Source organism: Harmonia axyridis, chromosome 6 (assembly GCF_914767665.1).
Source record: "Harmonia axyridis chromosome 6, icHarAxyr1.1, whole genome shotgun sequence".
Classification (NCBI taxonomy): Eukaryota; Metazoa; Arthropoda; class Insecta; order Coleoptera; family Coccinellidae; genus Harmonia; species Harmonia axyridis.
This window is the reverse complement of record NC_059506.1, coordinates 1789028-1806388: the sequence shown is the minus strand read 5'-3', so window position 1 is coordinate 1806388 and position 17361 is coordinate 1789028. Positions and strand designations below refer to the sequence as shown.

The 17361-nt window shown below is 32.7% G+C and overlaps 1 protein-coding gene across 2 annotated transcripts; it reads right to left on the bottom strand.

Moving 5' to 3' along the window:
• Window positions 1-472: 472 nt before the first annotated feature.
• On the bottom strand, window positions 473-17037 carry LOC123682552 (putative inorganic phosphate cotransporter). Of its 2 annotated transcripts, XM_045621208.1 has the most exons (9): window positions 16859-17037; window positions 14222-14361; window positions 9850-10165; window positions 9428-9642; window positions 8604-8747; window positions 8407-8539; window positions 7087-7328; window positions 797-923; window positions 473-740 (listed from the first exon to the last, which is right to left on the bottom strand). In XM_045621208.1, the coding sequence occupies exons 1-9, from the start codon at window positions 16875-16877 to the stop codon at window positions 700-702; spliced, it is 1377 nt and encodes a 458-aa protein (XP_045477164.1). In that variant the 5' UTR covers window positions 16878-17037; the 3' UTR covers window positions 473-699. The 2 variants fall into 2 exon arrangements, with proteins under 2 accessions (XP_045477164.1, XP_045477163.1); XM_045621207.1 differs by lacking the exon at window positions 16859-17037 and having other exon boundaries at window positions 14222-14474.
• Between the last annotated feature and the right edge of the window lie 324 nt (window positions 17038-17361).

The window sequence follows — 17361 nt, the reverse complement described above, 5'->3', positions numbered from 1 at the left end:
ATACCGCGATCCGGGGTTTATTTGAAAGTATTGTTAGGCGATAAATTCACTGGCCCCAAAAGAATTTCTAGAAACTTGGACAACCCTTGTATAATCGAAATAGCCAGCTTCCTCCAAGTGACTGGATATACTATATTTCTTTCAGTAACAAAATTTAAGGGGGGGGTCAAATTATGGTGATAAACCTGGTACCTACATTCTCAGAATATTATTTTAAATATCTTTATTCTGAAACTATTACCGTAAACAATGCTTCATTTTGGAGATATTTTTCAGTTTTAGCAATTCATGAATGAAATTCCCAAACTAGGGAAATCAATTCAGTATTGCTAAATACATTTGTACCGAATCTCATATGATTGATCTGAGGTCAGAGACCGTTATGGATCGTTGGATGGAAGTGTATTTTGCAGCATGATTAAATCAAAACAAACAAAAAATCAACTTTTTCTGGTGAAAAAATGACTCAGGATTAGGTTAAAAATTTTCGTCTGCGTTTATTCCATTAAAATTTTCAACAATTTTTCAATAAATATAAACAATTATAACAACATATCTCAATGCATTTAAGCCTATAGAATGGTTTTTAATATTTTTTATTCTTATATAGCTTTTACCAAACGATTTATATATTTTCAAGGAGGAACATATATGAATGGAGATCATAAAACTAATTCAATTTAAGAACATATGACTGGATTATTTCAGGTGTTTTTTCTCCAGAAGTTGCGATTCCTCATCTGAAATATAAATAAAGAAATAAGGCAGTAGAGGAAAATTTAAAAAAATTATTTACCTTCTTTGTCATCTATGTCATCATAATCTTGAACCTCTCCAGATCCTTTCAGCATGAAGAAAATGGTGCCAACAGAAGCTACTATTGCTGATATGAGGAACGCATAACCCCATTGTGTACTGCTCGACTGAATACAAGAGAAATATTGAAATAGCAAAACAAATAATAGATTTGGTTAAGTTGAGAATTAATAAAATGAAAACAAAGAAATATTCCAAGTATTCAATGACCACACTTCTTGATAGGACGAAATAGAATACTAATACCTCCTATAAATCTATTGATCAGGTAAAACTACAAATTAATGGAGAATTGAGCTATATATTGGCTAAAACGTTCCAAAATACATATATGTACCTATCTTACAATTTAAGTAGTCACCACCAAACATGATACACCCATTACATGAGCTTGAAAGAATCAAACAAAAAAGTAAATTTTTTGATAAATTTGGTAACACCAATCAGCTGTTGAGGGAACATGTTACAACAAATAAAGCATAATAGATCTAACCTAACCTACAATGACATTGATGACACATGTGGTTTCTGATTATACCAAGATCGGATTAAGATGCCTAGAAACCCTCATAACCTGTTCATTAGCTTCTCTAGCACTTTACTAATTGCCGATAATCGGCTGATGGGTCGATAGTTCAATGGGTTTTCCTGTCTTTCCTTTCTTCCAAATTAACCCTCTGAGTGTAGAATAACAATATTTTATATTCTATGCTCATAACAACCTTCTATTCTCTGAATATATGTATAGCTGTCTATCATTATATTCAAATAATTTCATTCTGAATTCGATATGAACTGCAATATAATATCTTGTGAAAGTTTGCAGTTTCTCAAATCATTATTCCATTTTGCAATCCCGATAGGAGGAAGTTTGAACAATTCTGAAGAGCGCTACCTTACAGAACTCTGTTGAGTTCTAGCAAAAGCAAGAGGTGGACTATTTCAAAATTATTTCTAGGCTTCTTAGATCGGATTGTACCCTAACTTAGTACTTTGAACATCTTTTTCTTCTGCAGATAGACTATATATATATATATATATATATATATATATATATATATATATATATATATATATATATATATATATATATATATATATATATATATTCTTTTGAGAAAGAGCAATACAAAATATTAATTTCAAACAATCAAGCATATGTGTCGATGAATCTCAGTATTAGCAGAGGAAATGTAACGGGGCATCATACATTTCAACGTATGATACAAGAGAACAGATAAAAACCTCAGCAAAAACTCTGTCTCCCCGTATCGGTGTAGTGACTGGTTTGTGTAAACGTTTACAGAATAAGCTGACATAATTTATATTGAAGGACTTCCTCTTCAACCAAAACAAAATTTCCTTTATCCTCTCTTTTCGGTTGACGACTCTATAATTTCCAATTGGATCCTAAAACAAAAAGAAAAGAAGCAGAAAGGAGTACTAAATATTAGTTTTCATTATATCGATTTGAAGTTAACTACCCATTCTAAAAAAGAATCTGAAACTGAATGGATAGCTTGGAAACCATCATGAAATTTATAAATCGGACAATCATTCACCAAGTGGTCAATGGTCTCTTCTACACCACACTCACATAGTGGGCTATCAATAGAACGTCATTTGAAGAGGGTACTATTACAACGACCATGACCAGTTCTAAGTCTATTCAAAATACACCAAATTTTCCTAAGAAGATTGAAACCTAGAACTTTTTCTGAAGGATCAACAATAAGACTTTTGTTGAAAACGTTAGAAGAAGTCCATCCCGAACGCCAAATTTCCTTGTCGCTTTCATTGAATTCAAGGAAGGTGTTAGTCCATAAAGGATTGCGTGATTTCAATCTAGCAGTTCTAGAATCTGGGAAATAGGATAAAATAGGAAATGAGTTCGGATAGAAATGAAATTTATCCCAAGATTTCTTGACTACAACCTGTCTACGAATATGAGGTGGAACTATATGTGATAGCACCGGTAACCAATCTAAAGGAGTAGATCTAATAGTCCCACTAATAATTCTCATAGAAACGTTAAGCTGTGCATCAATTTTATGAACATGAGCACTATTAAACCAAACAGAACAACAGTATTCAGCAGCAGAAAAAACCAAGGCCAAAGCTGCTGTACGAAGAGTGTTGGCATCAGCACCCCATGAAGATCCTGCTAATTTTTGGAGGATATTATTCCTCGACTTTAATTTCAAACGCAAATTTTCTAAGTGAACCTTGAAATTCAAAGAAGAATCAAGTTTAACTCCAAGATATTTGGGGGCAAAATTATGATTCAAGACGGAATTATTGAAAGTTACTCTCAATTTTCTGTGTTTTTGTTGATTATTCAAATGGAAACAGGAGACTTCTGTTTTATTTGGATTAGGGCATAAGCGCCACTCAAGAAAATAATTTTCCATAATTTTAAGATCTTCATTGAAAGTATTTTCAATAATTCCAAAATCAGAATGACGAAACAAAAGAGCAATATCATCGGCATAAATGAATTTTCCAGATGAAGTAACTGGGATATCACACAAATATAAATTAAAAAGTATGGGAGACAAAACCGATCCCTGCGGAAGACCATTATTCAAAGTTTTAAAACTACTACTTTTATCATCAACAAAAACACGAAGTCTCCTATCAGACAACATGTTTTCGATTAAACGAATCATTTTTCCACAGTTCAAATGATCATGTAGTTTTTTAATTAGACCATCCTTCCACACAGTGTCGTAAGCTGCGGACAAATCTAAGAAGACAGCTCCTGTTTTCAACTTATCATTGAAACCTGATTCAATGAAGGTAGTTAAACTAAGTACTTGATCGGAGCAATTTCTATTTTTCCTAAAACCTCCTTGACAATTTTGCAGAGCATCCTCAACATAAGGTTCAATCCTGAATAGAATCAACCTTTCCAAGATTTTAAAAGGAACACTCAGAAGACTTATCGGGCGATAATTACTTGGATCGGAAGAATTTTTACCTGACTTCAAAATAGCAATTACTTTTGCTTTACGAAATTCATTTGGAAAGTTACCTGAACTCAATATATCATTATAGAACGACAAAAGCCAAGATAAGGCCTTCATCCCCAAATGTTTCATGAATTCAGGATAGATTCCATCGAAACCGGCAGCTTTTCTAGTTTTTGTACATTTAATTGCAGATGTCAACTCTTCCAAACTGAATGGACGAGAAATAACATCTACAACAGATGACGATGATCTCAACCTATGTAAATTTTTCCTCATCTCTTTTACCTCAGATCTGGAAATTTTTACGGAATTAGAAACGCCCACGAGCCGACGAGCAATTAGTTCTGGATTAATTTTAGAAGTTGATTCAACAATAGGAGCAGCTTCACCTAATTTCCGTAGAACATCCCAGGAACTTCTACTAGAATGAGTGAAGTTCATGTTAGATAAAACAGAATTCCATTTTTCCTTACGACCTGTATTCAAAGATTTCAATAAATCTTCCGCTTTTTGGGAAGTCGGTGATTTTTTATAGTCCTCATACAACATTTGCGTCTCAGGAGACCAACCAGGAATATAATTCTGACGATATCCCCTTGGGACGAATTTTTTCGGAGCAGCTTTCACTACACCCACAAACCTAAAATAATTCTGAGAACATGGACGAAACCATCTAATATCACTATCTATTTTATTTTTGAAACAATCCCAACGAGCTTCCTTGAAATTCCATCTAGCCTTAGGTAAAGAAACATTAAGGTGAAGAATATTTCCTATACGAATTAAAATTGGTCTGTGTTGGCTATGTGGGAAATCATTGAGAACCTTACGTCTAACAGGAAGAGGTTTAGAATCAGTATCTGCAGAAACTATACACAAATCTGGATTATATCCTCTATTCCATCTAGAAGAATGGAAAGTTGGTTTATCTTTTGCGTCAAAAATCAGATTGAAATTATTATCTTCAATCCATTCAGTTAATGCTATACCATTCATGTCATTAACTGCATAGCCCCACATCAAATGGTGACAATTGAAATCACCACAATAAATTGAAGGATGAGGGAAAATGACATCGAAATTTCTAGGCCAAAGAGTATTAGGGGGTTTGTAAATATTGATGACAAAAATATTACAAAATTTGAAGGCTATAAAAAACACACCGTCAACTTCACCTTTCCGAACCAATTCAACATTAGTAATTAATGATTTTTTAACATAACAAGCTAGACCATAAACAGGACTCAAAAGGTAATCTATCAATACATAACCTGTTATAAATCCTCTTTCACGGAGTTGTTTTGCTGTTGCCGTGTGGGTTTCTTGTAGAAGGATCACCTCCGCATCATTGTCTATGGCCAATTTAGACAAAAAATCGCATTTGTCCTTAGAAATTCCTTCAATATTTATGTCTTCAACACTAAACTCGCTCTGAAATCGGGAGGGTTGCTTCAACCAGGACCGATTCTCCAAGTGATGATTTTTCGAATCCTCAGATGTACAAGGGTCGCTACAGGCCCCTAATAATTGGGTAATCATCTCCCATAGATTTAAACAGTTTGTTTTCTTTAGAAAAACATAATAAAAAAGCACAATAAAAATGAAATGCTTCTGACACTTATGCAGATAGACTATTAGCCTTTTACTGCTCTATATCAATATGATTCACCTTTGGTGAGCTATTTTGATCTGCTCTAGCAGGTGGCAATATGGCACTCAGAAGGTTTGTGTAATCATTGTGTGTAATCTCTATGCCAGTCGATGTTTGGCTTTAACACACACTTCATGCTTTCTAGGGACTTTATCATCATAGTGTAAGCCTTCCTTATGAGAGGGTTTGCGTGATTTTTCATTTTACTGAAGGTCTTCACGCTCAGATCTTTTGGATGGTCGTCTAGGAATGGTATTTTAAGGTCTTCATGTATCCTAACGTTGCTGACAAACCATGATGCATTTACGGCTCGCCTCAGGATCGTATTCTGCACGACTTGAAGTGTCTGCAGATGGATCTTTGCGGCGTATCCCCAGGCCGAGCATGCGTAAGTCATGACCGGCTGAATAGTAGACTTACAGAAAAGAAGCTTATAGAAAGAGACATTTCGTTGCTTTTGCATAGTAGCAGTTGAAACGATGTCGCTGCTGTCTTTCCTTCGATACAGCTGATGCGACATGTTGTCTCCAAGTGAGCTTCTTGTTAAGTACCACTCAAATCGTTTTTCCATTCGATCCTCCTATCGAACATTATGACGTGTCCTTAGGGATCTTTTTTCAATAGGCTGAAAAAAACGGCTTTGCCCTCCTCAATTCTCCATCGAGCAAACCAATATTGAAATCTGTAGATGGCTTATTATAGATACTTCGTTGCCATTTTGGGACGGAATCGTCAGCGTACAGTTCCATGGAGGTTTTCTCCCTTTCAGCATGTCGATGTCGGCTACATATATTGTAAACAATAACGGAGACAGCAGAGATTCTTGTGGAATTCCAGCTGCAAGAGACCTCTCTGAAGACAGTACTCCGTCAACTTTGGCTCTAAACTTGCTAGAATGCAGGTGAGAAGCTACAAGTTAGACAATGGAGAGAGGGAAACCAGCTACAAGCAGTTTGTATAGAAGTCCTTCGTGCCATAACTCATCAAAAGCTTTGGCCACATCCAAGAACACAACCCCTGTGACTTATTTGCGGTTAAATCCATTCGTGATTTGTTCCACTACTCGAAGCACTTGTTTCACAGTGAAATGTTGGCTTTGAAAATCAAACTGTTTTAACTGTACGATTTTCTTATCTTGCTTTATTGTCTTTAATTTTTTCAACCGCTTCCGTAATCTTCCCTTTTTTACACGAGAGAAGAATGATTGGACGGTAGTTATGTGGTGATTGTACCCCAGCAGCTGATCAAGGACATAATCCAGAGCCAGAGGTTCTCCTATATTTAGTATACCCACGCCTCGGACTCCAGCGGGCACCAATGTATCGGCTTTGTGATTGTGCTAACAAAGTTAACATTAGTCTATTGTAGTTGTTTATTTTATGTTTTTTTTCCTTCTTTATATCTATAATTTTTGGAGTACTTGCCATTTCGTTTAGTTTTTCAGGGAATTCACAACTCAAAGAAAATGAGTTGATGTGATTTGTTACCCTGTGACTGGGAACTTTCCTGTTGGGTAAATAAAGCTATTAGTATTATTAGCTGACACTTATCTATGGGCCAAATGTGTTCGAATGAATATCGTCGTCTGTATCTCCAAATAATTCTTCCATCTTTCAAAAATTCTTCATTGAATAAAACGTCACTTACCTGGTCGGTCACCATGTATTGGACAATCATCACAGGAAGGAAGGACACAATAGTGGAGGTTATACCTCCAACCCCAAACAGACATCCTGAGAAGTTTGGACTGAGATCATTGTAGTTGATATTGTAACCAGAGAAACTAGCGTTCAAACAGATCATTTCGAAGAAGATACATAACAAAGCTAAAAATCGGTTCAGACGGAAAACAGCGAGGAAAACTAAAAAGATCGATGAACCATATGCAGCTGAAACAAAATTTGAATAGTTATCATTCAATAAAATTGATCAATTCTTTAAAAATCGCTAGAAAAATTTTATCAATCATTAATATTTGATGAAGAATTATTATGTATATATATTTGATGACGATTATTTATATAGGTATATATATATATATATATTTGATGAAGAATTAATATTTGATGAAAAAGAAGAAGAATATTTTTGAACCTAATATTATACGTTGTGGTTCCAAATTAGACGTGAACTTTGGAGAACTTGTTTGTATGACTCTTTTGCTGTCGTTTGAGCCATATTTAGTGACCAGTTACGAGATATTTGTGTTCTATTGATTTTCAAAAGATTTTTCACCTTACCCCATTTTTCGTCAATTTTTTTCTACATTGATCAAATTTGATTAAAATTTTGGATTATTTTTGGTGCCCAGCGAGAAGTCCGGATCGAACACTGTTAGAATAGAGAAGATTGAGAGTGAATTTCAGGCGGAAAGTAACAACTGAAGAAATGAGAAAGAGGGCACGTGCTTGTATAAGGAATGGTGGAGGCATTTCAAACATTTTTATGAACACGTTTTCCACTAAAATTTTGAGTTTAATTGCAAATAAAAAATATTTAATTCATTACTTTCCTCTCTTTGCTCTTTTCCCCTTTCAAATATATATCAGCTGAAACAAACCTACAGCTGGCATTCTAACGACAGCTTTTTTAGGAAATAAGGAGAAATTTGGCAAATTTTTGAAATAATTTTGTTATACATAAATTGTAGAATTCGAAAGTTGCAGGCAAGTTTATATTAGAAATTTATGAATCTTTTCTTGATATATCAATTTTCAAATCATACTTATTTTCATTCAACATCTAATAGACCATAGTTTTGCTTTTCCGATGGAAATATTCCAAAATCCAAATCAAACATGGTCAACGTAGAAAAATTAAGTAAATTGAGAAATATAAAAAAAAAACAACATTAAACATTATGGCGCTTTGAAGAAGTTCGGTACATAAAGCCATTCATTACGATTAATACGTGGCATATCAAATACAAATATGTATGAAAGATATAAATCAAAAACTTCAATTTACCTAAACCATTACACAGTTTCCTACAAACTGTCGTGCTCAGATAATTGTTGTTGATCAAATATTGTGAAGAGCTGCTTACGAAGAATGTGAAGAAATATGATACCAAATAAGTGATGGACATGAAGGCCCCAGCCTGAAAAAAAATATGAAATTCAGAAATATTTCACCTAAAAACAAAATTTAAGTGTGGTACTCACAGATCCTACGTCGATTCCAAGAACTCTATTGATGTAAGTAGGGAATTCAGTTGTGGACAATCTTATGGTCCAAACAATACCAATTTGGGATATCCAAGTGGACCACGTAGGCACAGATTTCATGATCTTATTCCACGGTATTCTCTGAAGTAATATTTTCAATTTGAATAACATCATAATGAAAAATTTGATTATCTTTTATTTTAGTTTTTTTTAATCAATCTCAGAGTAATAGTCGAAAAAAAAAGTTGAAATCGACAAATACGGATCAACGTAAAAAAACTGCTAGTATAATGTTCCAATTTCAGAGCTCTATCAGTTGGTATTAGCGGAGATATAAATTTTTTTCGACATCGCCATTTTTCTAATTTACGCTAATAACTCGAAAATAAGAGAATTTGGGCAAAAATGAATACTCTTGTTAGTTTCTCGGAAAAAGGGAACGAAAATGGGGTATCAGATTTTGTCTATCTCTTCTGGTTTAAAAGTTGTAGTGCTAAAACATCGAAATTTGCCTACTTTATACATGAAAACTAGTTCTATTATCATTTTATATCTACCGTATTATGCTTTCGTAACTAAGATTTTAAATTATGGTTACTATGTATTAAGAGTAACTAAGGATTAATGTATATTCTGGTACGTTTATGATGTTAATAGTTTTTAATAAATATTTCATATCACAATGTCTTAATCTTCATCTTCAATGATAATGAACATTCTTATTATGATCATTAAAACTTATCAACTTTTATACTTTACGGCTTGTGTGAAGTAAGTTAAATCAACCATGCTAGTTATAAGAATAACTGTACCTATATTACCTTTGTTGTAAGGGTCTGCCCTCTCCTAATATATTCAAGCTCTGCTTGAGAAATGCTCTTATGTTCCTCAGGTGAATTATATCCGAAAATTATCATAAAGATACTCCATACAAGACCGATCATACCATAGAGGTAGAATGCTGATGGCCATCCCCACCATGAGCTAGACAAAAGTCCAGTTATTTCTGAGGCAAACACTGTTCCTAAAGTTTTACCTAAAAAGAAAACATGAGTAATTGAATAGTGACCACAACTATTAAGCTTAGGTGACGGGTAGCGAAGAGAAAATATGAAGTTATTATGTGTTCCTTGTCTTGAACTATCAATAAATAATAATATCGAAATAAAATAAATATCGAAATGATAAAAATCTGTGGAACAAAAAAGTGTGTACTTCATAAAATTCTTAAAAGTAGACTTACTGGCGAAAATGAATGTTCCAATTGGAGTTCTCTCTCGGACTGGAGCCCATTTGCTTACAAAATCGGACAACATTGGTAATATTAATCCCTGATAGAAGCCAATGGTGAATAAAACGAAAATCATTGCTTTCGATCCATATTCGATGACTAAAGAAGGCAAAAACATGGAAAATATAGAGCAAATGACCATAGATAATACCATAAACTTTTTGAAGCCATATTTTCTTGTCAAAGGTCCTCCGATTAGTTGAGTTGGTGCGAATCCCCAGTAGTAGGAAATTAAGACTAAACTTTGGTCTGTCCAGCTCTTGAACGCCTTGAATGAGAATTAACATAAATAAACATTTTTTGGAGTAAATAGATCCATTCAAACAACATAGACGTCAACAATCAAAGACACTGCAAATTTCTTTTTTAATTTTTTTTTTAGTTCTTTATTTCCTCTTCCAACGCTCTTGAAGAAGAGAATATTGAATTATCAATGTAAAAAAAATAATACTCAGAGGCATGATTCATAATTTCGAAAATATAAGTGCTAGGATTTTGCAGTGTTTGTTTTTTATAGCAGAAATAAATGTTCCCTATTTCCTGATTATGTGGTGTCGAATTTTTTGGTTTTTGTTTGTGCTTTCATGATTCACTACTTTAGGTTAAAGGAAGTTCAATGCGATATAACAACATTAGCTACCAATATTTATACCAATTTTCATGCAAATACGGGGAAGGGGGGTGGCAGTGAAAAAGAAAATATTTATTTATTCGATTTTTGATTTCTACAAAAACTTTCAGTTGAAGTTGATTTTTTTTTCCTTGGCCGATTCCAAAGAAATTATCCATTGAATATAATGAACAAATAAAGATATAAAAATATAATGATTTAGAAACAAATAATTTCAGGTCGAATTCGAAGCTTTTTTTGGAATCGAAGAAAAATTACTCCATTGTGACAAACTGAAGTAAATTTTGGAGAAAAATTTTAATAATTGAGCACCTGAATTGAAGAGAATATTTTGACCCTCAGTTTCAAATGTTTCAAATATAAAAAGATAGGCCAAATAATGAAAATGATATTATGCACTAAAATCTACATAACTTCATTTTTTGGCTTGAAAAAACATATTATCATAATTATAATGATTATTAGTATTATTCTAAATTATATTCTTATTATGCATTTTTATTTTCCAATCTGCTGTCATATCAATTTTTAGGCTTTGAATATCACAACTTGTTTTCAGCACCTTCAGTGGAGTGCGTTCTGGCATTGACTTTAATATTTTGAAAAAAAAATTAAATTTGTTCGCAATTTCTATGGAGCACCCTGTATAGTACTTATACCTACCTGTAGTGAGCAGAGCGGTAGTAGGGATTCGAGGCTTGGCTGGATATTCAAGCTACTTGACTTGATATTCAAGCTATTTGGCTTGAGCTTGACTTGAAATCTACTTCAATTGACATTGAAAAACTACAACTTGACATGAACTTGATTCAAGTCAAGCTGAAGCCAAGTAGCTTGAATATCAAGCCAAGCCGTGAATCCCTAAGCGGTAGCGATATAAATTCATATCTCGGAATTTTATATACAGGGTATTCCTAAATTGGAGGTAAGAACGGGAACGAGAGACACTGAGTATCATTTTAGAAAAAAAATCAAGGGATCACAAACGCTTTGTTTTCGAAATTTGCATATAGCGTGATGAATATTTGTAATTCCAATATACAGGATGTTCCTAGATTGGAGGGTTACAAACCAAAATGAGATATTCCTTGGTTAATTTTAAGATATAAGTCTTAACATAGGCCCTCGAATGATTTATTTTTGAAATACAGAGCCTTTCCACCTTTTTTGGTGACTTTACCATTTTATCGAATCTTTTTAATCTTCACTACAGATTGGGTCATTAAGTCCTAAAACTTATAATTAATTTATACATCACAGCATACTAACTGGATCTTTATATTAATTTGGATTTTCTTGAGGTTTACTAGAAATATATCGGGTGTCCCAAGGTGAGTGGCCTATTAGATTATTATGGAAACTATCGATAGTAAAAATTTCAAATTTTGTGGATAGATATTTGGCCATATAAGGTACATTTTTAAAATAATTTCACATTTCCAGTGTTGCCGGATGTACGACAATTTGGCAACAACTTTGTTATTTTGAATAGGACATCCGGTATTTCTTTTTTTTATGATACTCCATAAAATATTGAATCTATTCACTCTTACTTTTTCATCCCTATCTTCAACGGTTTTTGAGTTATTAATTATTTTTCGAAATTTTAGATCAAATTGGCGTATTACAAAAATGACTCTAGTTCGCTCAATATTTGAGATTTAAGTCAGAAATTTTGCAAGTCGTTAAATATTGATCTGATCTGTGTCACTGCTTTTGAATTATGGTTGTCAATAATACAGGACGGACCAAAAAAAATCATCATTTGCCAAGTTACAAAATTGTAAAAAAATATATTTTTTCAAATTAGACACCTAGTATATTTTTCAATTCTTGGAATCAGTACAACACACTCTACAATTTTTCTATTCACGTCCCTATACCTATCTCAACTGGATTCCGAGTTATATGCGTTTATTAGATTTCACATCGATTCAATAAGTGTTAATTTCTTTTGTATTGTTATTTTCTCTTTGTCGTTCATAGATCGATATATCAATGAATCAGTTCAATCCATAAATGTCAAAATAAACAATTATTGCCTAACAGGTGTTTTGTTCCGAGGTTTTTCTATAAATAATGACTCAAGAAAGATATACACATATAACGCATATAACTCGGAATCCAGTTGAGATAGGTATAGGGACGTGAATAGAAAAATTGTAGAGTGTGTTGTACTGATTCCAAGAATTGAAAAATATACTAGGTGTCTAATTTGAAAAAATAGACTTTTTTACAATTTTGTAACTTGGCAAATGATGATTTTTTTTGGTCCGTCCTGTATTATTGACAACCATAATTCAAAAGCAGTGACACAGATCAGATCAATATCTAACGACTTGCAAAATTTCTGACTTAAATCTCAAATATTGAGCGAACTAGAGTCATTTTCGTAATACGCCAATTTGATCTAAAATTTCGAAAAATAATTAATAACTCAAAAACCGTTGAAGATAGGGATGGAAAAGTAAGAGTGAATAGATTCAATATTTTATGGAGTATCATAAAAAAAATAGAAATACCGGATGTCCTATTCAAAATAACAAAGTTGTTGCCAAATTGTCGTACATCCGGCAACACTGGAAATGTGAAATTATTTTAAAAATGTACCTTACATGGCCAAATATCTATCCACAAAATTTGAAATCTTTACCATCAATAGTTTCCATAATAATCTAATAGGCCACTCACCTTGGGACACCCGATATAGTTTGAAATGTTTTTTCGAAATCGGTAGCAGATACGACAAAACAACAAGACACCAAGAATTGTAGTCTGGACCAAAGTTTCTTTCTATATTTTTTCAAACTATCACTGGTCCACCAGCAAATATTCTGGAGGAAAGAAGTGGCCACTGTTCCAGAAAAAGTATCCAGAATTGCAATGAAAATAAGCATGTCACATGTTGAAAACTTTGAATTAGAATATCTATGCCAAATTTAAGTTGAATATTCCGTGAATATCTTGTGCTATGAGAAAAAACTCAGAAAAAAGCTTTAATACTGAGTAATCTGTCACTTTATTCGTACCTCCAATTTAGGAACATCCTGCATATGACAAATTAAAACTTGAAAATATCAAATTTTAACACCCTGGTCTCGAATACAAAGTGTTTTTGGGTCCATATTCATAGTGGACTGTTTTTTTTTGATAATCTAAGAATTAACTCGTTCTCGTTGGTACCTCCAATTTAGAAATCTCCTGTATAATCCCGTAATCAAAATTTATCTACTTTTAAATTTTAGACCTATGGAATTTGAATCAAAATTTTTCCCATTTTACCATTTTCTATTTTTTGGTTTTCACCCTTATTTCTAATTCATATCAATATTTGAATCGAATTTGCAAATGTTTTATAGACTCTAAAAGTTGAAATCTATTTTTCAAGAACTCAAGTCGACGTACTTCTGCTAAACGTTTCGAACAAAATCATAATAACTAAAATAAATGCCATTATAATATATTGCACACCTCATAAATTTATTGTAGCATAAATATTAATGGCAGAGGCTTGACACATATGATACATACACTATAACAATAGCCAATACAAATATTTAGTGAAGAGAAAATGATTGTAGTCTAATAAATTTAAAGGAGAACTTAATAAACAAAAACTACTGCCACGAGTGCAAAGCAGAATAATTGTTTTGGTGACCGTAAAAACGAATAACTGAATGTTTATTTACTTACTGGGACTTCTGGATTGGGGCTTGTTCCTGGAGTTGTCATAGCTACTATAGCTATAGGTGCAGCCATATTAATTAGATACATGATGACCACCATCGAAAATATCAAAGCTACTTGACCATGACGTACGCCAATACCGTAAGCTGTAATTTTCATTGGTTTTTTCATGGTTTCAATATAAATAAGGGTGAGATTTATATATGTAGCGAATTGTACATAATACACAATACTGATGAGATGACAACTCACATGTTGCTTTATAGTATCTACTCTCTAAAAAATTATCTGAGGAAGTACACAAGCGGATGTTGAATTGAACATACCCATATTGTAGGGATATATTCAATAAGATTTATATTAAATACGAAAGTTTTTTTAATTACCACTATTTCATTATTATTCAAACTGCACGAAATTTGAAGAAGCTACTGTGTATAGAAATAATTGTTAGTTACATAATAAAATAGTGAAAATTAGAATAACTCAATTTAATGTTAATCAAATTGATGCTTTGTAAGATAGTTAATGAGAAATTAAGAATCGAAGAGATTAACCTTTATTGTCCTTCTAATATATGATAATAATTATGGAAATACAATAACATTTTAGTAAGACATAGATATTTGATATTTTCCTCATTAGAGTATCGAGACTCCGAAAATCGTTGTCTGGTGTTGGGAAAAAATGAATGGAAAATTTTCAGGCTTGATTATATTTTTCAAAAATTTTTATCTTTTTTTTTATCTTTTAAAGAAACACGAGTTTGTAAAGGGTGTTTTTTTTTAGAGCTATCGAACTCCAAATTGCAATAAAACAACGATGGATTATTCAATTGACATGAATTTTATTTATCCGCAAGATAATCTTGTGGCATTACATTTTAAATATGATTTCTGGCATATGATGTAGTCCAATTCTCGATGACTTTTTCCAACATTTGTGGCCGTATATCGACAATAACACGGCGAATGTTGTCTTCCAAATGGTCAAGGGTCTGTGGCTTATCCGCATAGACCAATGACTTTACATAGCCCCACAGAAAGTAGTCTAGCGGTGTTAAATCACAAGATCTTGGAGGCCAATTCACAGGTCCAAAACGTGAAATTAGGCGGTCACCAAACGTGTCTTTTAATAAATCGATTGTGGCACGAGCTGTGTGATATGTTGCGCCGTCTTGTTGGAACCACAGTTCCTGGACATCATGGTTGTTCAATTCATGAATGAATAAGTTAGTAATCATGGCTCTATACCTACCATATCGATCACCATTGACTGTAACGTTCTGGCCATCATCGTTTTTGAAGAAGTACGGACCAATGATTCCACCAGCCCATAAAGCGCACCAAACAGTCAGGTTTTCTGGATGTAACGGTGTTTCGACATACACTTGAGGATTAGCTTCACTCCAAATGCGGCAGTTTTGTTTGTTGACGTAGCCATTCAACCAGAAGTGCGCTTCATCGCTAAAATGGAAGTAGTACGCGATACGTATTCCGCACAGATAAAATTGCACTATTTGCAAGCGTTGTTCAGGCGTGAGTCTATTCATGATAAATTACCAAACCAAACTGAGAATAAATCACTTAACAGCTGTTAAATCGGTCGTCATCTTGAATAGTAATGCCAACTTAAAGTTAAATACCTCGAAAAAAAACACCCATTATAATAATACAAACTTGTGCCGTTTTAAAAGTAAACCATAACAAATGAAATCGCTTAATTTTTTCTTTGTTGTATAATAACACAAATTTGTGTTTTCTTAAAAGTAAACCATAACAATTTCTATAACAAATGAAATCGCTTAATTTTTCCTTTTTCAAAAATATATAACATGATATATAAATTTCTTATCAAACTATAAAAATCATCAAAAATTTCAGTTTCACACGGCAAATCAACAAGTGCTCATCTAAAATAATCTGTGATCTTCAGATAATTAATATATGTATTCGATGACCACCACGGTCTCCGGATTTAATACCGTTAGATTTTCCCAACATCTTCAAATTAATAAATGTTGTTCTTTAAATGTGATCAAAGGAAACAATCTAACGATGTTAAGTCCGGAGACTTTGGTGGCCACCGAATATTTTTATCATCTAAAGTTCACAGATTATAATAGGTAGGCCCTTGGTTGATTTACCAATTGAAACTCAAACTTCTGATAATTTTTATAGTTCAATAAGAAATTTATATATTATGTTATATATTTTTGAAAAAAAAATAATTAATTAATTTGTCAAAGAAATTATTATGGTTCACATTCTTACTTTAAAACCTAATAGCAATAAAAATAAATTAATACACCAATGAATTCTACTGAAAAAGTGCTTGTAGGATGTTTCTGTTTCATGCTAAAAGCACCAATAATTTAGAAGTTATGAGAACTTTCATTTCACGCAATTTTCAAATTTTCTCTTATAGCTTGAAAACATTTGAATTTATGATTGTTTGATATTCATCAAATTAATTCTCTCAAAAATCAAGCCCGAAAATGTGCCATTCTTCATTTCGAACTCAAAGAGGTTCTGAGATCCCCTCACTAGACAACGAATTTGGGCCACCCGATACACTTAATTTTTTTATGTGATTTTCCTACTTATTCAAAAAATTAAATGAAATAGTTTCAAATCCTCTCACCTGGTAATTCAGAATCCATTTCTGCCGATTTTTATACTTCTTTATTTTGTTAAATAGGAGTTTTTTCCTTACATGTCCCAACACAGTTACATTAAAAAATCATCTACCTTGCAACTGATAAAAAAATGGAATATTTATAATCACTGTAATATATTTCCATTTTCCTGGAACGTACTATTGTGGGGTAGGAAAAATGTTCGCTTTTGGACACCGATAACAAAATGTGTTCTCTTAGATAGAGTGTAAAGAATTGTAGTAAATTCATAGCAATCAGAAAGCTCAAATAGGAGGAAATTCTACGACAAAAAATTTTTATTGTCATATCCGTTAGTTATTTCGATTGCATTGCTTAGTTGAAATGTGATTATTGAGAACATTATTCCCTTCGGTATAATCTAAATACGTTACAGTATAATGTTAACAGATAAATCACATTTATAATTATTTAATAAGTTTTAGCTCTTTTGAAGATACGGCGTTGCGAAAGCCTAAATTAGAATAAT

What these genes read in the sequence shown, in the direction of transcription:
- LOC123682552 (XM_045621207.1), bottom strand. Translation starts at nt 14,386, where the DNA reads ATGAAAAAACCAATGAAAATTACAGCTTACGGTATTGGCGTACGTCAT. An exon ending in GGCAGACCCTTACAACAAAG is followed by an intron (nt 8,748 to 9,427) that starts GTAATATAGGTA and finishes ATATTACTTCAG; the next exon opens with AGAATACCGTGGAATAAGAT. An exon ending in GAAACTGTGTAATGGTTTAG is followed by an intron (nt 7,329 to 8,406) that starts GTAAATTGAAGT and finishes ATTTTGTTTCAG; the next exon opens with CTGCATATGGTTCATCGATC.